We start from the raw sequence: 24,144 nt of genomic DNA, 5'->3' as shown, positions 1-24,144 counted from the left end.
GGAGTTCTGTTTTTAGCTCCTGTTTCTCTGTTAAACTCTTGGACATAAACTTTCTTCCTTGTTGCAATGAACCCTAATCCCACATCATCTGTGTGTAAACTCAATTGAGCTCCAGGACCCGTCTTGGAACCTTTCTCTGTGAAAGGTGAATTTATAACGTCCAAGGGCAATCCATGTGCCTAACCCAGTGACCTGGGGGAGTTTCATCAGAATACTGCCATCTACCCAAAACTCCTCACTTTCATTAGTAGCCTTTAAATCTGACTTCTAGAGCACTGAAGGGCATAGTCCAGACCAACAGTAATAGTTCCTTCATCTGGCAGATCCTTTCTCAGTCCTGTACAACCCTAGTGCTGCTATCTTGAAACCAGGCTATTATCTATTCAGTCAATCGCAGGTTTTTCATTAAGATAATAGACAGATCTGGATAATTTTAAACATTTCCTTCCCAGCTATGTGACTCAGTAATTTGTTACAAAATCCAGTTATCCTTTATGTAACAAAAAGCTTCTTGGCTTCTGTCATGAATCATTTATTTTCTAAATGATTTACTTTTTGAAAGAATCAACTCAAATGAGTTTGAAAATTTTGAAATATTGTTTACGTCCCCATGCAACTTTATCTTTTCAAGACTAACAAATCTTTAATTTCATTACCTGACCAGTTATTTGCTTATTCCCTTCACGAGTCAGCTGTACTGGGTGCACTGTAGGATTGAAATTTAGATGGGATCACAAGCAATGACCAATTTAGGATTGAAACTAGGCCGTGCACTACTCTTTGTCTGATGGTCATCAGAAATTATCTTGTAAAGTTCATAAATACAACCCACTGCTTTCTTTTACTTCAGTAACTCTTATATTTTGGATGTCTGTCCAATATTTGCATTGCTATTATTCCAGTAATTCAAAATGTAGTAATTTTGTTTTTACATTTTGAAATTTAGAAAGTACGGTAACAATATGTATACTGATGTATGAAATCTAATGTGACTGTGATATTTGGAAACCAAGCAGGAAAATGCTTGAAAGGGAGCAGTTAAATTTGATACTGTTCGTTAGATTTGTGTTGGCTAATAAATAAATATGCATTAATATTTCATGTTAATTGGATATTCAAGTAAGAATTTCATCATTTTCTGTACATGTGACATTACTACCACTGCTACTACAAGCACTGCAAATTGTTAAAGAATTTGTTTTAATATACTGTAGACATTCAATATGTCTACAGTATTATGTCTACTAATATTTTAGTATGTTTTAGAGAATTTTCACAATTAACACTTTTATTAATCCAGGCAACCGATATAAAAGTAGTTTGGTTTATCAATACAAGCCCCATAGAATATTATTATATCTCCACATGTCTAAAGTGTGAATTTCATTTCTTAACAAATTAACATTCTATAATTTGTAAATTCCCTGTTTGCTGAAAATGATTGTTATTTAGAAATGTTATATTTTAATTGAATTTCAGGCTGTTACACGGCAGAAACGAGAGTGTGCATTTTTACTCTTGGATCTGGGTGCAGACACAGGCATTGTAAGTCACCATGAGGACACAGTTTTGCACCATGCTGCTGCAGCATCTGATATTGCCTTGGCCGCAAGACTGCTTGAGATAAAAACAATGGCAAAAAACATTGATTTCAAAAATCGGGTATGCATTTAGCATTTTATTAAGTAAGGAAGGTAAACAATCAATATGTAAAGTAAAATTAAAAAGAAGAGAATCAGAGTAGTGAGAAATGAGACCGCAACACCAACTGGCCAACATGTGTAGCTGAAGAAAATAGGGCTAGGGCAAGCTTGAGAAGGACTGGCAGGAGGACAGTTAAGAATGAGGCCTTAACAAGGGATGGATGTCAGTGTTTGTGAGAAAGTGACAGAGGCAGGATTTTCCCTTATGGGTGTTATTTGTAATAAGTAGAGGATTTGTTTTTTAGAATTTTGTCTTGCTTGCCATAATTCCAGGGCAAAGAAAAAAATTTGAGTTAGCTGGGTGCGGTGTCTCCAAAAGGTTGCATTGCCCATTGTATTTCAAATATGTTTCTCTTAGAGCTTGTTATTTTGTATATTTTAGTTTTGTTGAACCTCGGCGAATTATAGTTTGTAATGAAAACATCTGAATTATGATTACGCTCTTTTAAAGTTGTTATAATTTTATATTTTTTTCCATGCAAACTAGGATCTGTATACTCCTTTACATCTAGCAGTAGCATGGAATCATAAAGAAATGGTCGAGTTTCTACTGAAAATGGGAGCTGATATAAACTCTGTCTCTGTTTATAAAAGGTAATGCTAGGCTTTACTGTGTGGGATATGTATTAATTATGATTAATTGTGAAATAATGCCCAGAGTGAGAAATGTATGCATTTTCTGATTTAGAATAAGTCTGAAGTTTCATTTTTGTTTGAGTATTAAATTGCTGAAAGAACGTAAGGAAATGATGTGTAATTGTTAGATTCCATAGAGCATGAGTAAAACTGATGTATTTTATTTATTTATTTTTTTTAAGGACTCCTTTAATGTTTGCTGCCATTTATGGATATCCCAGCATTGTTAAACTACTTTTGCAGTATAATGCAGGGATATGTGTGACAGATGTTGAAGGAATGACTGCAAATGATTTTGCCGTGATGCTTAAAAATAATGAGTAAGTACCATATGTTATGAGTTTAACCCTTATTTATTAGCTTTGCATTACATGTGTTTTTTTTGTACACTTAGTGACTTTTAATAGTTTGTGGTTCTATACTCTGGTCTCATGCTTGAACAGGATAATCTAGAATGGTGGTAAACCATAGTTAGATACATAAAACAATATATCATGCTATCTTTATTATGTTAAATTCATTCTGTAAACAACAAACATTACTACCATGTAGAATGGAAAACAAAGAATAAATGAAGATAAGCAACTTTCACCTTTTGGTGAAAGCAGAAAAGGGGCTTAAAACTTGGCTGCAAAAATGCACACAACTGAAATATGTACATAACTCCATCATTATAAATACGGTCCTGGCAATGTTCTTATTTGAAGGTACATTTGTTTCCTTCATGTTCTTTTTAGATGACGTAATATGGTACTTCTGTATAACAACCTTGCTCTTATTGATCTATTATTATACTAGTGTTAAGGGAGTCAGATTCATGCCTGTTTCTACTTCTCACGGCATTAGCTCAATAGTGAGAAGTCTTGTTAGGATTTTTTTAAATGTTGGCAATTTTATGTTGCTGCAATCCAGTGCCTTAAAGATATTTAATGGACTGTATTATCATAAACACAGTTCTGGGATAATAACAGGTACTAGTGCTAATAATGGCAACATGGTTAACAGGTTTGAAATAGGTGCACATGGTATTTAACAGTTTTCCACTTATGTTGATTCAACGGTTAATGCTGTGGATGGCATCTACGTTGCATTTCTGTATTCACTTAAAAAATATGTTCAGAGCATATACTAATTTTCTTTTGATATTGGTCACTTGGTCAAACCCTGGTTTGGGTATCATTGGTGTGAAGTTTGTGATTTCTGCCCTTGTTTTTTCTGTGTAGTGCAGCAACATAGAACTATTGTTGACTTAAGACCAAATTGTGCATGTGTGTGCTGAGTGCCGAACTATCATTCTGTAGCATAATGTGTTCATAATGTTAGAACTGGTCTTTGTGTTTTAGTCACTGTATTGCATGTATGTAGAATATTTCCCCTATTCCGTTGTTTTCAGTGGTAAGCAGTGATTGACAGCATTGCCCTGTGGGGTTAAAACTGAATATTTTCTGCACTTGTCATCCCTTTTTTTTTTTTTGTTTTGTTAATTCTCTATAAAAATCAGCAGCCTGTAGGAAACCCGTGTCCTTATGTGTTTTTTTTTCCTTCAGTCAGTTGATTTTGCATCTTGATACCAGATGTTCTTTTTCTGCACTATGGATTCTCATCTGCATGCTCTGTAAGAAACCGTTCGTTTCCATAACTAAGCAGTTTTAGATTTCACCACCGTCCTGTGCTTCAAAATGGTCAGGTTAAAACCATTGCAAAAACGCCATCATTCTACATTTCATCCTTTACATTATTCATTAGTATTGTTGACTGTTTCAAACTAGATTTTGTTTCTTTGTTGAATTTTGTGTGTGCATTTTTTTGCATAATATAGGTCCATTTATTTTGCATGTGCTTGAGAGTAATGTCAAGTTATGTAAGTATTAAATAGGGCCTGTAATTAAAAACATTTTATGGATTTATTTGTATTGTGACATTTTATAGCTGTGTAAGTTTTGTTTGATTGATTGTCTTAGGAGTCCTGCCATTTATTTTACCTATGTTAGTGTTTTATCTTGGTAGAGTAATATATATTGCTCTACTTTCCCCTATTGTATTATTATGTAGCCTTAGAATGCCTAATCTCACAGACTTACCACTGTTTATAAGGTATTATTGTATATAACTTAACCCCACCTTCCCCTCTATATCTATAACCTCAGGCAATTAGATGTAGTAAAAAGACAAGCAGGAGTTAAGTTACACATAAAATAATGTATTGCTGATAATATTCATAAATAATAACAAAATGCAAAGTACATTTGAATATTGGCAACCATACAACCTGATAAAATGGTGATGTGTAATTCAGGTGGCACACAGACTTGTAGTTACTTAAAATGTATTAGAATTAGAATTAGAATTAGAACAATCTAGACGAGAACAGGCCATTCAGCCCAACAAAGCTCGCCAGTCCTATCCACTTGCTTCCTCCAAGAAAACATTAAGTCTCTAGTTAAAGCATCGTTGGTGCTCAGCTTTCAGCCACATGTCTGTTCAATATGGCTGCTGAGCTGTGCTCTTCATTATGTTGTCTTCATCATCACAGGTTAGCAAGAGAGATGTTCTCTCCAATTCCTAGAACCAATAGGACATCATGGTACTTAAAGGTCTCTGAGACAAGCCAATTCCAAACAGCCATATCTCGGACCAATGGGAGAAATAGTACATTTTAACACCTGCAACCCCCCCAAGACCATATGTTAAGCTAACCTGGCTTTGTGCGGGGGTTGAGACAAAGACTTTAGCAAAGAAATACTCAAACTGGTTTAAGACGCATCAACCCCCGCCAAATCCTTTCATAAAATTACAAAGAGACAGTCGTAAAAAGGGGGGGGCAAACACGAATACCTCTCACCACTTGGTTTGCCTAAATTATAAATAAAGACATACAAAACATTTATCAAGTTATATGCAAAATCCCACATCACAACAGTTAGTAACACTTATACACAGTGTTTTACAACATTGATGGGGAGTACATTGAGACAGAAATGCATGGTTTGGTTTGGTGTAGTCTAACTTTTTCCCCAATCCTAATTTCTGACCTTACTAATGCAGCTTTAATGTGCTCTTGCCACTGTTACTTTCTGTTGGAAAAAACAAAATAATAGTAAGCAATTATATTTTTAAAAATTACACTTTTATTTGTTTAGATAAGTTACTTTCAGACTGACTGGTAGGATGACGGCCAACCTGTTTCTGCCTTCAAATGGTGCAATAATTTGCCTTTATGCCTGGTGCAGCTGTGTGTTCTTGTGTAAGTGGACGTTTCTTGCGAGGAGGGCTTCTGTTCTCTTTTTCTCCGATGTAGAACCCTCATTCTCATCTGAATTCACCTCTCTTATAGCATGTCTTTATTTGAAAACAGCAGTGTCAGATAGGGGTGAGGGTGAACGTGACCGAGAGAATAAAACTGAATCAAAAAAGAAACGCAAACCTTAATAAGCACCATACCTTTACACCGTCCATTACAGACTCGAAATAAAGGTACTCTTTTATTGTATAATAGTAACAATAAGAGCAGCTCACTACTCAAACCGTTTATTTTGTAACGGGTCAAGGCTCAAACCCGCAACCTCTTGATTATGAGTCAGCAGTTCTTACCGCTGTACTAACAAAGCAATCATAACAATGAAGTACACTAACCCGATTTCTTTTTCTAAGGTTATAGTCTTGAATAAAAGTGCAGTTGTTTTGTTATACTTGTACCTTTTATGACAGTGCTTATTTGATATTTGGACTTAAGTCTTCACACATTATAAACTTCATGTCAATTTTGTCGTTAGTACTAAAACATGAAAGTTTGTGTTTTGAGTATGTGTTCGACGTTTCTGCCATGCTACATTTACATAGATCTTTGTAGACACGGAACACACATGAAATGCATATTTACACTATACAGTTCCTGATACCACACTAACAGTTAAACAAGGCTTGAGCTGGGTGAGTGATTTTTGTAGTTTCTGCTGTAGTGGGAGGATGGGATAGTAGGCTGCTTGTGCTTATCGACACATTTACAAAACAAAAGACGCTGACGGAGACGTGCGAACGGATTTAAGGTGGGCCGGGTTTGAGTTTTTTGGTAACTTGGTGTTATGTTAACCAGAACCACTACATTTTTTGCAAACTTGAGTGAATTGTCATTCCATTGTTCCCATTTAAAATAGGCTGGAGTTAGTTTGAATTTAAATGTAAAACAGAAAGGTGGTCAGGGCTGACTTCAATGTGCATGGTTTCACCTAGCAATACCATCTTGTTGTTTGATGATGCTTTGTCCAATGACGTCTTAGGGATCACCACATCACAGTAGGTGGCCATATGTTCTCTTTCAGCTGGCTGTGTACACTTGTGGAGGCAGCCTGGGACATTCTTTTTCCATCCATTAAGAGGCCCATGAGTTTAGGCCAGTCCTGGCCCAGCATCACCTGCAAAGGGGGGTTTTGGAGGACCATCACTGTAAGTTCCCTTAACGAACCCTCTTAATTGATGAAATAATAGGTGAATACAGTAATCCCTCCTCGATCGCTGGAGTTGCGTTCCAGAACCCCCCGCGATAGGTGAAAATCCGCGAAGTAGAAACCATATGTTTGGTTATTTTTATATATTTTAAGCCCTTAGAAACTCTCCCACACTATTTATAAATATTCTCTGCACATTTATACAGTAAACCCTCGTTTATCGCGGTTAATCAGCTCCAGACAGATAAATGAATTTCCACGAAGTAAGATTCTTTATTTATAAATCTAATATTTTCGTAGTTGGAGCATTGGAAACCTGTTTACGACCTTCTAAATACATTTTTTTAACATTATTAGAGCCCTCTAGACATGAAATAACACCCTTTAGTCAAAAGTTTAAACTGTGCTCCATGACAAGACAGAGATGATAGTTCTTTCTCACAATTAAAAGAATGCAAACATATCTTATTCTTCAAGGTGTGCGTCAGGAGCGGAGAATGTCGCAGAGAGAGAGAGAGAGAGAGAGAGAGTAAAGTAAAGTAAACAATCAAAAATCAATAGGGCTGTTGCGCTTTTAAGTATGCAAGCACTGCGATAAAGCGGCCGGAATGAAGGGATCAATGTGAAGGCAGCCTTTCAGCATTTTTTAGAGGAGCGTCCGTATCTTCTAAGCAAACAGCCCCTCTGCTCACACCCCCTCCGTCAGGAGCAGAGAATGTCAGAGAGAGTGAGAGAGACAGAAAAGCAAACAATGAAAAATCAATACGGGCTGTTGGAGCTTTTAAGTGTGCGAAGCACCGCGCGGGAAGTATATCGTATATCATTGAGGAGTTTTATTTAATACGTAATACATGCTCTGATTGGGTAGCTTCTCAACCATCCGCCAATAGCGTCCCTTGTATGAAATCGACTGGGCAAACAAACTGAGGAAGCATGTACCATAAATTGAAAGACCCGTTGTCCGCAGAAATCCACGAACCAGCAAAAAATCTGTGATATATATTTAGATATGCTTACATTTAAAATCTGCGATGGAGTGAAGCCGCGAAAGTCAAAGCACGATATAGCAAGGGATCACTGTACAAATTAGACTGGCCTTTCCATTTAACCACTGTCACGGTAACACAAATCATCAGGCAACAATAGACATGCTGCTACCAGAATCTATTAAAGCTATCCTTCTATATCCATTAATAAGCACCTCTCCTGTACTTAGAAAAGTAAAGGGATTAGCAAGTACACAGTACCCCTTTCCCCTCACCCAGCTGTAGTCTATGGACTCGCAGAGTAAAAGGCAGTGGAGAATGGTGTGCTCTACCTCTTTTACACTTGAAAGAGCGTGGGGGAGTCATCTGCTTGTCCATAGGCTCTGTGCTTGCTCTGTGCTGTGACGGCTGGACCTATTAAAAAGAGAAGATAATCGGGAAGGGCATTAACTAGGAAATCGCAGGCGACTGCCGAGCGTCACTCATATCTGGCCTTAACACGTGCCCAACTTTGCCCCTTAAGTAAAATGCCTGTGAGTGCGTTGGCCCCTACGGATCAAACCGACTTATGACATATCCTCTCCTTCTGGTCCAGGGTGCCACTGTATCTTTTGAGGATCTCTGCCTTTAGTAGGTCATATGTAACAGCTTTCCCCTTCATAAGGTCATAAGTCCTCTGTGCCTCCCCCTTTAGGAGCGGTGCTATTATGTTAGCCTAATCCACATGCTCCCAATGGTGTCTAGTGGCTGCTTTTTGAAAAATTGGAAGACAAGATTTGATATCATCATTCTCTTGCTAAGCTAACAATACTTCGGATGTATCTTCGACCTTGTCCTTCTGAACAGCAACACGTGTTTGTGCCTATGCCTCAGTCTTGGCGAGCTGGGTGCAGTACTCTTCCACCTGGACCTTCAGAGTCTGGAGCCCAGATGCCATGATTGTCAGACGGGTTCTTGGGTCCTGCTCCTGATTAATCTTGGAGTGCAATCCTGCCAACTACCCCACTGTAAAAAGATAACGAGACAGAAAAAGGTTTGGGGTAACCACCCTGTATGCTTGAAACAAATGCAAAAAAATTGTCAATCTTGAAGACTGAGTTCAAGACAGAACTGAACTAATGGGAACAAGATAGCATTTCTGTTAGTGGAAGTTTTGTCATTGGGACTTGAACCGGAAGTGATGTTGACAGGCACAGGCAGAGGAGTTTTCCTGGAAATGGTTTATTTAACAGGATTTCAGCAGACATTTATACTGTATGTTTGGGACACTTTGAACCTATGACTGGATTCCAAACATTTGGATTATATGACATGAGTAATTGAGAAATTTTTCATGGATGTTTTGATACTGTTTACTGTTTGCTCACGTTGGTTCCCTTGTAAGCCAATTGTGTCAGAAATGTTTCTCCATGAAAAATTAATTTTTCAGCCATCACTTCCAACAACACCGAGTTTAGTAGCAGTTGCAAAAATTGTTCAGTAATTTTTTTTTGGTTGGGGATGTTGGTGGAAATATTAATTTGAATCCGAGGGATCATTTGCTGGTGGAGTTTAACAAATACGTGGAATTGCTAGGTTGCCTTGAGGAGATGTTTGAGAACCAAGATTGAGGTATTCTAGCCATCTCGCAAGATATTAGTGTTTTTAGAAAACTCTTTTTTACTTGTATTTGTGTTAATGTTGTATAGCATTTTAGCAGGCAAATAAACACAGCCTTCTGCACAGTACTGTTGTATAAATATATGTAAACTAAATTCATCTTTTTTTGGAAAGAAAAATAAAATCAATATAAGGACATCTGAGTGCAGTATTAACTTTTGGTTGTGCTGAACAGTTTTTGATAGCTTTCCTATATGGTGTAAACCTGTAACTTAACAACAATATAAAGAAAGCTGCAGATAAACATTTTCCTACAAGTCTGTCTTCCACAGCTAGTGTGAGCAAGTATGAAAATCTCCTTTACTTTCACGTAATATAGTCCAGAAACCTCTTTTGGAATACTTGATTGCAATTAAATTCACCAGACAGCTGACCTCTTTCAGGTTATTGATCTTAGTGGAAGAGCGGCCAAACTCTGTATGATGTCTCATCTGTACAGTGGACATCTTTTCAAAGCTTGAATAAGGTGGTGTCTGAGGACCCTAATGAGATCTGCTTTGCAAGGCCCACGCATTACTGCAGCCTCAGTAATAGTAAGGGCATTCAAGGTATCTGTTCTCAGCCATACTATCACTTAAAATAGTAAATGCAGTAGTTTTTATGACCTTCTGTCATTCTGTGACTTTACGATTTTACAGTGAGTCAACTGATTCAGTATCCTAATCTCTGTGATATTGGTCACTTCTAAAATTATCTCCTGTTACGCCTTCAGGAGCCTGGGTTTGAATTGTAGGCCTGGACATTGTCTATTCATAGTTTGTACTTTCTCCCTAATCCTTTGGAGGGTTTCCTTCCACATCCTATAGATCTCTGGGATTATTTGAACATACACAGCAAAGGAATGGTCACTCATCCAGTGTTTACTGCTGCTGGAATTGGCTCTGGCTGCCAAGTATCTGAATTGGACAAATAGATATAAATAATTGATTAATTCATCATAATGTGCCTTGTACCAACAGCTCTCAAAGTTACTTCCTGAACTAATTAAAAAAAAAAAAAAGTTTAATTGCAGCCCAGTGTGACTAGTCTAGTTTAGAACAAAAGTGCAAGCAAACATGTGCATTACAGTACAGGCTTTGTGGTTTAAGACACACCACAGATAGATAGATAGATACTTTATTAATCCCAAGGGGAAAATCGCTTACTCCAGCAGCAGCATACTGATTAAAAAAAAAAAAATTTAAAGAGTGATAAAAATGCAAGTAAAACGGACAATAACCTTTTGTATAATGTTAACGTTTACCGCCCAGAATCTGGAACTGAAGAGTCTCATAGTGTGGGGGAGGAACGATCTCCTCAGTCTGTCAGTGGAGCAGGACAGGGACAGCAGTCTATCGCTGAAGCTTCTCCTCTGTCTGGAAATTATACTGTTCAGTGGATGCAGTGGATTCTCCATGATTGACAGGAGCCTGCTCAGTGCCTCCATGCCTATAATAGAGTCTGCCTTCCTCACCAGTTTGTCCAGGCATGAGGCATCCCTCTTCTTTATGCTGCCCCCCTAGCACACCACTGCATAGAAGAGAGCGCTCGCCACAACCGTCTAATAGAACATCTGCTAGCCTTCTAAGGAAGTATAGTCGGCTCTATCCTCTCTTGCACAGAGCATCAGTATTGGCAGTCCAGTCCAATCTATCATCCAGCTGCACTCCCAGATATTTATATGTCTGCACCCTCTGCACTTAGTCCTTCTGATCATGGGGTCCATGAGGGGCGTGGTCCTCCTAAAATCCACCACCAGCTCCTTGGTTTTGCTGATGTTCAGTTGTAGGTGGTTTGAGTCACACCATTTAACAAAGTCCTTAATTAGGTTCCTATACTCCTCCTCTTGTCCACTCCTGATGCAGCCTACGATAACAGTGTCATTTACGAACTTTTGCACGTGGCAGGATCTGAGTTGTATTGGACGTCTGATGTATATAGGCTGAACAGGACTGGAGCAAGTACAATCCCTTGCGGTGCTCCTGTGTTGCTGACAACAATGTCAGACCTACAGTTCCTGTGACGCACATACTGTATTGAGGTCTGTCTTTAAGATAGTCCATGATCCATCCATGCCACCAGGTATGAATCAACTCCCATCTCTGTCAGCTTGTTCCAAAGGAGCAGATGTTGATAATAGCATAATTCTAACATCACCACTGCCTCTGTCCAAGTGGGAGAGGGATTGGTGTAGCATATAGATGATGGCATCCTCCGCTCCCACCTTCTCCTGGTATGCGAACTGCAGAGGATCAAGGGTGTGGCGGACCTGTGGCCTCCGGTGGTGAAGCAGCAGCTGCTCCATGGTCTTCATCGATTGTGATGTCAGAGCGACTGGCCAGAAGTCATTCAGCTCACTAGGACGTGATACCTTTGGGACTGGGGTGATGCAAGATGTTTTCCAAAGCCTCGGGACTCTCCCCTGATCCAGACACAGGTTGAAGATGTGCTGTAAAGGACTCCCCAGCTCCAACGCACAGGCCTTCAGCAGTCATGACGATACTCCATTTGGACCCACTGCTTTGCTGGCATGAAGTCTCCTCAGCTCTCTGCTTACCTGGGCTGCTGTAATTGTAATTATCTCTTTTGATGGTGGCACCCCGCTTTGAGCTGCAGCCAGTGATGTTCTTCATCCCATCCCACACTTCCTTTATGCTACTGTTCTGCAATTTCTTTCTCCTGTACTGCTCCTTCGTCCCCCTGAGCTGGACTCGGAGTTTCTTCTGCATGCGCTTGAGCTCATGCTGATTATCGCCTTTAAAAGCCCTTTTCTTGTGGTTCAAAAGGCCCTTGATATCTCTTGTAATCCATGGCTTCTTGTTAGCATAGCAGTGTACTGTTCTTACTGGAACTACAATGTCCATACAGAAGTTGATGTTTTCAGTAGTGCAGTCAACGACTTCCTCAGTGTTCTCACTATGTGACTCCTGCAGGATATCCCAGTCTGTAGTTCCAAAGCACTCTCTCAGAGCCTGCTCTGCCTCAGGGGACAACTTCCTGTATGAGCGTGTGGTTGTAGGTAGCTTCCCTCACTCTTGGTTTGTAGTGAGGCTGAAGCAGAACCAGGTTATGATCTGCTTTCCCAAGTGCAGGCAGCGGGGTGGCGCTGTATGCATCTTTAACGTTTGCATACAGTAGGTCAATAGTCCTATTTCCCCGGGTGTTACAATCCACATACAGTGGAACCTCGGTTCACGACCATAATTCATTCCAAAACTCTGGTCGTGAACCGAAGCAATTTCCACCATAGGATTGTATGTAAATACAATTAATCCGTTCCAGACCGTAAGAACTGTACTTAAATAACTCTGTGTTTAAAAACTAAAAAAATATATAATTCTACCATAGAATGCACAGCGTAATAGTAAACTATTTTATTTTTATTTATTTTATTTTTAACTTTTTTTTTGCGTTTCAAGCACAAGGAAAAAAATGAACATTTCAAAAATCTGTAATTTAATAAACCACCAAGAAAAGTAACATTGGCACAATGCATGCTATGAATCGATCGCTGTAAACAGAACTGAAAACAAACGAGCCTTTTCTACCTTATGCGTCCAGCCCCCTCCCTTTTTTGCTCGCTCTCTCTCACTTTTGTGTGTGCCTGTGTCTCTTTCGTGAGCCTGGAGCGCCTGTGTGTATGCCTCTGTCTCGTGCGCCTGTGTGTGTGTGTGTGTGTGTGTGTGTGTCGGTGTCGTGCTCTCTCTCTTGCTCGCTTGCTGCACAGGGAGAGACTGAACATATACAAATCAAAAGGGAAACTGGCTTGTTCGTATACCGAGTGTGTGGTCGTGAACCAAGAGAAATGTTTGAACTTTTTGGTCGGAAACCAATTTGTACGTGTACCAAGACGTTCGTGAACTGAGGTTCCACTGTACAGGGAGAAGGCCGGTAATGTTTTGTTCAGTGTCAAATGGTTAAAGTCTCCAGCGATTAGCACAAGTGCCTCGGGGTGCTGCATTTGTAGTTTAGCAACAGTGGAATGGATGGTGTCACCTGCTATCGCCACGTCTGCCCGAGGAGGGATGTAAACAATAACAATAACAATGACATTGTAGATTATAATGTACTGGGCCATAATCAGATGGGGGCTGTATGCTCAATTGACAAAAGTGCAAGTATCCATTAGAACAATTTTTATGAAGACTTGCCTTATAGCCCATTGAAGCTTGTCAAACCCATTCAACTAATCCTCTTTAATAAAACCCTTGTGTGCATCCAGTGTCCGTGTGTGTGTCTTCTGGTGAAGTGCGCATGCGTGGGGCCACACCACACGTGTTCAGTCTCTTGCTATGCAGAGAGAGAGAGACGCACACAACACACAGCACGCACATGAGACACACACACACGGCACGCACGCACGCACTTTTCTTGGTTGTTTATTAAATTACAGATTTTTCAAATGTTCATTTTTTCCCCTGTGCTTAAAACTCTTTAAAAAAAGAGTTTTTAGCGAGTGGGTCATAAGGCTATAGCGCAAATTCTTGCAGTGTTAGTTTTCTCTGTTGATCAAGGTTTTCTTAGTGTTATTCAATGTTTTTACATTTAGTTTACTATTACGCTGTGCTTTCTATGGTATAGTTAACTATATTTGTGCTTAAAAACTTAAAAAAATATATATTTACATACAGTTCATACGGTCTGGAACGGATTAATTGTATTTACATACAATCCTATGGGGGAAATTACTTCGGTTCACGACCAAATCAGGTTACAACCAGAGTTTTGGAACAAATTATGGTCGTGAACCGAGGTTCCACTGTATTGCTGTCAGACAAAATTACAGGCATTTCACAGAAATACAAACCATTTAATATAGACTGTTCATACAAATGTTTATGCACTACTGTTCTAGCACCCGTTATTTTAACGGGCTTAATGTCTAGTTTCTCTATAAAACACTGAATAGAGATTTTGAGGTTCCTAAAGTCTGTTTCCTTGACATTTATAATAAAAGTATTGTGGATCCTTACTTGTTTGTTTGTAGGGCAAATAGACCAGTGGAGGATGCAATGCCCAAAGGGCAACATGACCTTATTCTAGTGCAGTCTTTCTAAAATTCAGTCCTTGGGGCCTTTGTGGCTGCTGATTTTTATTTTGGCCAGTTTCCAAATTGTAGGTCTTTTACCAAGAGTTGATATAATTGTTAAAAGATCTGACCTTTTTTTTCTTTATTTTTTTGTAGCATGAGATATATGTTAGTAGTGCATTAGTTTGAGCTGTACATTTTCAAAGAAATGTGTTTTTGCCATTTTTAAACGCTTAACTCTTTTTTTTTTTTTTTTTTTTTGTCGGTTTCTTTTTAATTCATTCACTTTTGTATGAAGTTCATTATTTATTCGAAATAAGACACCATTGGTTATGTAAAAATACCACTGTTGCTTTTGATTGACTTGTAAATTTAATCCTACATACACACACATATTTGAAATGTGTGCTTAAGGTTTATTTGAGTCTCTTGGGCACGATGAGCAGCAAAAGCTATACATGTGTACCTAATTGAGCCTTTAGTATTAACCCATAAAAGAACAAGTTTGCTTACCAAATACAGTATACCTGTTTTGTCAGGTCACCTTACAAAAAATGTACTAACTAACCTTCTAGGTTCTTTTCTTAATGGGGGTAGGAAGAAACCTCAAAATTAGCTATATACCTGTTAACTTTAACTTCTTGTCTGTCTTATTGCCAGTATTATACCCAGAATATTCAACCCTAGGGACTTCTAATGGTAGATTGCTTGCTCACTGGGACTTTCTTTTTTATTTACAAACTTTAAAGTCAACACAGCTTTGACACCCAGTGAAGAATTTTATAAGGTGTCCCCTTGAGTCCTTAAGGTACTACAGCTAGACAAGAAATGGATAAAACATCCTCTCACCTAGCTGGTTTTAATAATTGGACAAAGGCACTGACTATTGAGCTTTTACTTATTAATTATATTAATTGCATATATATGGTGATACCTGAATCTTACAACATGGGTGTTTTTTTTTTTTTTAATTTAAATCTTCTTCAGTCCAAGTAGCAGTACTAAGATACTGGTTATTAATCCACTCCCATGCATCGTTTTTTCGTGGAGGTTATGTATCCTCAAGTAATGCAAGGATATAGCGAGCAAGTGATCGATACCTCTGGCAGTTTTTAAAACAGCGGCTGAGAGAAGGGGGAGAAGAAATGGGCTTCAGTATTAATTCTGCCCTTCTGTTACCTGGACATAATGCAACATTCTCTGCTACTGGACTATCTTTTGCAGTTTCGCATGTGAAAATTCTTATTATATTGGCATCATCAAAAAACTAAAGGGTAGTTTTGGACTCTGAATTTCTGCTTAGTGTTCAGACTTCTCCAGCATGCACTGCACTTGTATTCATTGACAAGACTTCAGATTAAGGATATAAAACGAGATGAACAGTGGAAAATACCTCTTATACAAAACCGTTGTCAGAATAAATTTGCTTAGTTTTGTGGAAGGTGTTTTTTTTTTTTCTTCCCCAATGAAGTTTTCCTTGAAATCTTTAGCAAAGAAGTGTTACATTGCCAATGTGTAGGCCAGGAGGACAACAGTGTGAGGTGAAGATTTAAAGTGGAAAATCTATGATCAGAAAAAAACAGTGGAAAGTAATGCTGTGTTATAGCAGTGCTAAGCTTGTGTTGTGGAGATAAAGTCAATTCTGGAGGAAAATTCGTGATGAATGTAAAAAAAATCTTAGATGGGTCAAGATTTCAAAATCAAACAACCAATGTCAAATAGGAAACAAACTGGCCAGAAAAGAAGAGGCTGGTGGAATATGAGATTGAATAGAGGAGGACCTTTACCTAAAAGAGGGTCAAAAAAGAATTAGCATCAATACCATCAATAAGCTCAAAACAAAGAATGTGCATCTATATGATTTTTGTTTTCTAAATCCAGCAGCAGGCAAGTTTTCTGTTTTCCGGCCCAAATAACATTTATCCCCATAAGATTTTTGGTTTTATTACTACACTTTTACAGGGAGTGCAGAATTATTAGGCAAGTTGTATTTTTGAGGATTAATTTTAATATGGAACAAACACAGTGCTATCAGTCAATCCAAAATGTTAATAAACCTGAATGTTTCACAACGGAAATGTGAGTGTGAACATCATCAGGGGAATACATATGTGCGCACAATTATTAGGCAACTATTAGTGTGCAGATTTATTAAGCAACTAAAGGAAAAATGAAAATTTTCCCATCTCACTTGTTTTTTTTCATCTGTTATAGTGAGAATAATAAACAAACACCTCAAAATTTACAAATAAACATCTCTGACATTTCAAAAAAAATCAATCAATCAATGACCAATATAGCCACCCTTCTTTCCAATAACAGTCATAAGCCTTTCCATTCATGGAGTCTGTCAGTTTCTTGATCTGTTGACGATCAGCTTTTTGTGGAGCAGTGACTACAGCCTCCCAGACACTCTTCAGAGAGGTGTATTGTTTTTCTCCCCCGTAAATCTAGCGTTTAAGAAGTGCCCACAAGTTCTCGATAGGGTTTAGGTCAGATGAGGAAGGGGGGCCATGTCATTATTCCTTCATCTTTAAGGCCTTTACTGGCTGGCCACGCAGTGAGAACTTCGATGCAAGTGATGGAGCATTGGCCTGCATAAAAATCATGGTCTTTTTCCTGTATCACTGTTTGAAGAAAGTGTCTTCGAAAAACTGGCAGTAGGTTTGGGAGTTGATTTTGAGTTCATCTTCAATGCAAAAAGGTCCAACTAGCTCATCTTTAAAAATACCAGCTCATACCAGTACCCCACCTCCACGTTGGAGTGGAGCTCTGTGCCAATTACTGATCCACAGGTCCATCCATCTGGTCCATCAAGAAAGTTTCTGAGACATTTAAAGGGAGTGCAAACAATTACAGGAAACAATGAAATTGTCTGACCTTCTCCATCAAAAAGTTTGTGTGGCAGTCTTTCTGCTGAGGATGGGAAGCAACTGTATAGAATTGTGGTTATGGCTTCTAAAATGACTGCTCGCCATTTACCCACTATGGATTCACTTCATTTTCTGTAGATGGAAAAGTAACTGACTCATCTCATCGGTCCATAAAACCTTTGAAAAAAATCTGTCTTCAGATATTTCTTGGCCCAGTTTTGACGTTTCAACTTATGTTTCTTGTTCAGTGGTGGTTGGGTTTCAGCCCTCCTTACCTTGGCCATGTCTTTGAGCACTGAACACCTTGTACTTCTGGGCACTCCAGGTAGGTTGCAGCTCTGGAATATGAAAGTACTGGAGGATAATGGGTTCCTGGTAGCTTCACGTTTGATTCTTCTCAAATCTTTGGCAGCTAATTTGCGTCTTTTGTTCTCAACACGTTTCTTGCGACCCTGTTGACTATTTGCAACAAAATGTTTGATGGTTCTGTGATCACACACCAATATCTTAGCAATTCCAAAAGTGCTGCATCCCTCTGAAAGACTTTTTACAATTTTTGACTTTTCAGAGTCAGTTAAATCTCTTTTTTGGCCCATTTTGCCTGAGGAAAACTAGCTGCCTAATAATTCTGCACACCTTGATATAGGGTGTTGATCTCCTTAGGCCACACCCTCCCTCATTACACAAATACACATCACCTGACGTGCTTAAATCGAATAAGCATTCAAGTTAATACAGCTTGGAGTTGGAATATACACATTAAAAATGATGATATGGTCAAAATACTCACTTGCCTAATAATTGTGCACACAGTGTAGTTGTCTAACACAATTTTTGGCAAAATGCTGTATCTTTAATAATTTGGAATTAAATGTCCAGAATAGTATCTCACTTTAAACCATGCAAAAGATTACTCTTGCGTGGTTTTTTTTAAACCTTAATGACCAGATCATACAGGTAGTGGAGAGTTTCAAGTTGTTAGCCACTGCCATTTCCAGCACTTTAACATGAGATGTCAATCAATACACTTGTTACAGCCAAGAAAGTTTCTGAGACATTTAAAGGGAGTGCAAACAATTACAGGAAACAATGAAATTGTCTGACCTTCTCCATCAAAAAGTTTGTGTGGCAGTCTTTCTGCTGAGGATGGGAAGCAACTGTATAGAATTGTGGTTATGGCTTCTAAAATGACTGCTCGCCATTTACCCACTATGGATTCACTTCATTTTCTGTAGATGGAAAAGTAACTGACTCGCTGCACACTTTACACACTTTAGTCATTGTCAAATTTCTGGTAAACTCCTTAGCTCAGTCATGGCCAGACTATTATTTCATAAAAGTACTTTTCCACAAGCTGAGAGATGCGTGAACATAGTATTTGTAACTGAAGAGTTGTTTGAAAAATGCCAATTATTTAATTGGTCTTGAGTAATTGGGACTTTCAACCCAGTCAAGATAAAAATTTTTACAAGTTGTATATTGGTGTACCTAGCAAGCAATTTGATTAGTTATTGAGGGAGTAGTTGTTGGCTATATTGTTTTGCATTAACATGATTGAACATTTTGAGAGTTGATTTTCTCAAAACTGAAAATTTATAGTCTTTCATAGGGCTGAACCATGGGGTGAAGGGGTGAGGCAATTGCTTCAAGTGGAACTTCGGTAAGGATGGCATTTTTATGTAACAGCATTTTTTATTATTACGAAATAAAAATGCAAAAATCAAAAGTAAAAATCTTAAGAGATAAATAAACATTCAGTGTCTTGCTTATATATTACCTTTAAAATTGTGATTAATTCTAGGGGGCTCTGCCCCCTGCTTGCTTTGCTCGCCGACCCTCGGGTATAGATAACTGAATATACAATTTAAAGAGGTTATTTTCTTGGGAACTGTAACATATGCATTATAGAACTTTTATATGCATTATAGAACTTTTTAACATTTCAGTGAGTAATTAACCATAGTTAAAAATAGTAAAATGTAATAAATTTAAAGAAAATTGTTTCATGTTGCATTATATGTTTTCTTTCTGTTTGTCTTTAATATTAACATGCAAATACTTCTAAAAATGTAACTTTTACTTTAAAACTTCAGTAAAAACTATTTTTCAATATCACATTGAATTTTGATTCCGTGTTTGGACTTACATTGTGACAACGCAATGTATAACTGTGAATATCGTTTCTTTCTCTCTAATCAATTAACTGACTGACCCTGTGATTTGTTAATTGTCATAGCAAAAGCTATTCTGATGGGAAACTGTAAATGTTTTGATATAAATGGCATATCAAGTTTTCCTTTGGTGTCTAATGTTGTTCGTGGAATATGTACTACAGTACCTTTCTTGTCGCCTGTTAAAGTTTTACGTTAGACTTGTTTGACCAATTTTTAATACAACAAATCTTGTCCCATGGCATATCCCATTACTCATACATAAATTTTGTAATACAAGTACGATACATGCTTCTTTCAACAGTAATTCAGCCAGTGGAAGACCAGACGGTGTTAACACCTGTAGATATTCTATGGGATATTTGTAAGTTGATGTTTTCATCTTCTACACTATCACCACCAACTGCGGTACTCCATTTTGCCCTGTAACCGATCGACACATTTTGTGTTAATTCGTTTGACTCCGTTTCTTGCTGCTAAGATTGCTCGTGTACTCATTTCTTCTGTTGATAACCGTTCGGGATAAATTCTTCAATAAGATTTTTACATAATGTCTTCTTTTATTGGGAAATTTAGAATTTTAAAGTTGCCAATGTCTAGTGGCCAGATAGCAATAATCTGAATCTTGATCTGCTCTAATTTTTTTATTTTTGTAATTTCAATTGCTGGAACAAAGACAGTAAAGGCCCTGTCTTTAGGCATGCATCGTAAATCTGCCTTCGGCCTCCTTTCTTGACTACTGGTAGAACTTGATGAAAGTCGCCTCCCAGCATAAAGGTTTTTACCTGCAAACGGTTGTTTTCCAAAAATGTCCCAAAATGTTTTGTCAATTACATTTAATACTCTTTGTGAGATCATTGATGCTTCATCCCAAATAAATATTTCGGTCTGTTGCTTTTCTTGTTTAATTTTTTCTTCCATTTCAATGTAACATTTTCGTCCATGATACTTAAAGTTAAGTTAAAAGTTTTGTGCGCCATTTTGCCATATGGAAGAAGAACTGCTGCTATACCTGTCCACACTATCGTTGAAATGTTTTTGCATAAGTGTATGCAATAATGGACTAAAACACTTGTACAAAAATGTTTTACCTGTTCCGCCCGGTCCATCTATGAAGAATAACCGCTGATGAATTGCACCGAGAAGACATTTTTTAATTGTGTCAAAAATTGCTCTTTGATCATGGTTTAACTGTAAGCACATTTACCGATATAATTTCCATGGTCTTCCACAGTTAAATCTTTGTCTGCTGTTATCTCTTTCTTTACCTTTTGATTCATCAGTTTCTTCTCGAAGTCCAAATTGCTGCATCGTTAAATCTTAATTCTTTGATCAAAAGAGCCGTTTGTTCATTAGACTTTTCAAATAATGGTAATTTGAATGCTTTGCATAATTATAAAGCATCAACTTCACCCATCCTAATTAAGTACACAAAGAAGTGTCTTATCTCATGGCAAAAGTCTTGTCTCGCGGGACTTGAAAAAATCTCTTCAAAAAAGCTTGTCGCAGGATTTTTTATATAATAGAGAGATTTTTCATTTAAAAACAATTTCAGAATGCAATTCACACTGCCTTGCCTCACCGTGCGCGTCAGAGAATCAAAACAATGCACATGCATTCTGAAGCTACAGGCCTGTGCATGATGTTGGCATTCATGATTTTCACATATTGTATTGTGAAGATACTGATTTGCAGTTTGAAATCTTGTTAATTTCTGCAGTGTTATGTTTAATATTTTGCATATTTGTGTCTTCAGTTAAAAAGAGATGATGATTTTTAGCTTGCATATAGTTTGAAACTGCCATGTTATTTGGAGGAACATTTGGGGAAAAAGCAAAAGAGCAGATTTTAATTTCGCATTCCATTTTTCATTGACAAAACTTTTTTTTTTATTGGAGGAAAAGTGGAAAAAATGTAGCATTTTATTTTTCTTAAAGATGAGTATGTGTGATTTTGTTTTTAATTAATTATTTTCACATTTTTACCGAAATATGTATTATTATACAGTAGTCCTGCAATACAGGGCATCCTCGAGATAACGGCTAAATAAGAAATAAAGTTTGTACCACAATATGTATTGTATACAAGTTAAGTGTATCCTCTCAAGCCTTTGAGTAAAAAAAAAAAATTTGTCAAAGTCCTTTGTCAGGTTGAATTGCGACCTCTAATGGCAGAATATTAGAAATCACTTGTAGAACTTTTCCTACATATTTCCGGGTGAAAGTTCAGGCTTCGCATGTCTTTCGTTCCTTTGTTTACTTGCTGCACGTTGTGAGAATAGTTTGTCCTTTTCTCTTATCACTTGAGCCATTAATGCTGTGCGTCCTTGCAGAAAAGTAAGTTTATCATAGATAATTTGATATAAAGAGGTTCAAATGTTTGTTAAACTTACACGTTCAGTGTATTTTAAAATGTGTACTTGTACGTAACGTTGTAACAGTGTATGTATTTAATTTTGTTCACAGACCACAGCAACAGGAATTAAAGTACTTTCAGAGTTCAGCTTGTGCTTGAAATTAATCTTTACCTCAATATTAGAAAGGGGAGTTTACAAACAAAGTTGTACCACTGTGGAGTTAATAGCGGCACCTCCCGTGACCAGACATCTAATCGTGTCTACAGTCGTTTGGACTTTATCTCACCCGCATTTCTTAGACCAGCCTGTCGTACCGAGACCAGCTCTCATTTTTATGGTCCTTCGAGCCAGATTTTCTTTTACAAGGATAAAGTTCAAAGGCAAATGGATAAGGAGCAAAGCGCTGATGAGCTGAGTCCAGCTCTTCAAAGTAACACTTCAGATAAGGCGGACCTAATCAATACGGCAGGAAATGTTAACCCTTCAGTAGCTGATCAGGTCAGTCCTTCTGTTTTATGTACTGAGACGAGTTACCCTACTGAATGCACAGTGAGCACAACTTGGCAAACAAGTTCTGCCGCAGATGCACGCAGTCAGTTCGCCTCCGCATCCACCGGGAGACTCGCGTTCCACCCCAGCTAGGAGCCTATGAGGTGGGTTATTACCCATCAAGACAAAAGGCACGCTCTGTTACAAGCTGTTTAATATCCCAACAAAATATTCCTCAGACGACTTTGGGTTCCCATGTAGGTCACAGCGAGCGGTCACATCGCACTGTAAATTCACAGCATAGTAATGTTACGCATTTGTCATCAAGCGATTCACAGTCTGCCTTTCTTAGAGAAAAAAGGAAATATGTGGAACTGCAAGAAAACAAATAGAGGAAGACCTTAAAATAAATGTGCGATGTAGACTATTAGACACTCAGGTTAGAGAAGCATTGAAGGAAAGAGAGGCTATAGCCCAGCAGTTGTCCCAGCAGCGACGTCTCTGAAGGGCTGAACAGGATTTCTTCATTTGTTATGGAAAATGAACGCAAAGGGATTGTGACCCCTACTGTTCCCCAGATCCCAATGCACTTCTCAAATCTGTCAGCACTAACTAAAGATTTGCTTAATGTGAATGCAGAGCCCTTCACCATGTCCTATCCATTAGACCTGGGTGGCAGACATAAGGATGACAGTGCCAGGGTCCCTACTGCAACAATAATGTCCCAAGACCACCAGGATTTTAGTTTTCCTATAATTAATACACCAATCCAACATGTAACAAACAATATGCAGAGTGGAAACGCCAGGCACCAACTGCCTGGGGTCCACGACTTGTACATCAGCCTTTCCAGCTGGTGTATGTCCCTCCTACGATTTCTGACATGCCTACAGAATCACCGTTCCTGTCAAAGCCATCTGCCTATGCACCTTCAGTACAAGTCGCACCCAATATGATGGACTTGCTTATTGCTTCATGTGGGATTCCTAAGCCAAAACTGCCATGCTTTGAGAGTGGCAAAGAGAGTGATTTTGCTCTCTTCAAAATGGGACTAGACAGTCTTTTAAATGGCCATCCCCATCTAACTGAACAGTACAAATATCAAGTGCTGCTTGGATGTTTGAAATTTCCTGGTGCACACAAATTGGCCAAAGCGTATATGCATTGCCCAAATCCATATTCGATTTCAACCAAGGCAGCTAGTACAGAGTGAAATAGGAACAATACTTAATGCTTCACCTATAAAATTTGGGGATGCTGAAGCATTTGAGGACTTTCAATCTGGCTACAAACCAAGTCCCATGCTAAACGCATTTCGGAGCAAGCTGCTGCCCTGTAAAGGGGGAGACATTGAAGCATGGCAGAAAGGAGAATACACTCTCAGTCTGGAGAACATAGCCTACCAACGCAATTTATTATAATGCTGAGCCAGTTGCGTTTCAACCGAATCCTCACTCCTCTCCTTCACTTAAAGCGTCCAATGAAAAGCTCAAACCTTATTGCCCATTCTGCAATAACAAGGAGCACTATCTGAATGTTTTCACAGACTTTAAGAAATTATGTGCTGAACAGGTTGCCAACTGGATAAGAGATAACGAGCGTTGTTGGAAATGTGGCCGTACACACACCCCTGACTCGTGTACGCTGAAGAAGCCATGTAACACATGCAAGGACCTCCACCTTACAATTCTGCATTGTACTGTTATGCAGAGAAGAGGTCAGAGTGTACTCATGACTGTAGTCAAGCCTGATGCCATATACATTGACCGGAACAGACATCCACATCAAGTCCTACTTAAAGTCGTGAAGATTCTAGTA

The 24,144-nt window shown here is 38.4% G+C and overlaps 1 protein-coding gene across 17 annotated transcripts in view; it reads left to right on the top strand.

Annotated features, from left to right (window-relative positions):
* The window catches only part of LOC120529466 (putative POTE ankyrin domain family member M), a 232,022-nt gene that overhangs the window by 12,126 nt on the left and 195,752 nt on the right, over nucleotides 1-24,144 (top strand). For all 17 annotated transcript variants that reach the window (XM_039753296.1, XM_039753292.1, XM_039753282.1 and 14 more), the window contains 3 exons: nucleotides 1,480-1,662; nucleotides 2,191-2,297; nucleotides 2,522-2,659. In XM_039753296.1, the coding sequence (XP_039609230.1) occupies nucleotides 1,480-1,662; nucleotides 2,191-2,297; nucleotides 2,522-2,659 (428 nt within the window). The remainder of the gene's footprint in view (nucleotides 1-1,479; nucleotides 1,663-2,190; nucleotides 2,298-2,521; nucleotides 2,660-24,144) is intronic.

This window comes from Polypterus senegalus, chromosome 5 (genome assembly GCF_016835505.1).
Source record: "Polypterus senegalus isolate Bchr_013 chromosome 5, ASM1683550v1, whole genome shotgun sequence".
NCBI classification, from domain to species: domain Eukaryota; kingdom Metazoa; phylum Chordata; class Cladistia; order Polypteriformes; family Polypteridae; genus Polypterus; species Polypterus senegalus.
The sequence above is the reverse complement of the archived record's forward strand: the minus strand, read 5'-3'. Positions and strand labels throughout refer to the sequence as shown.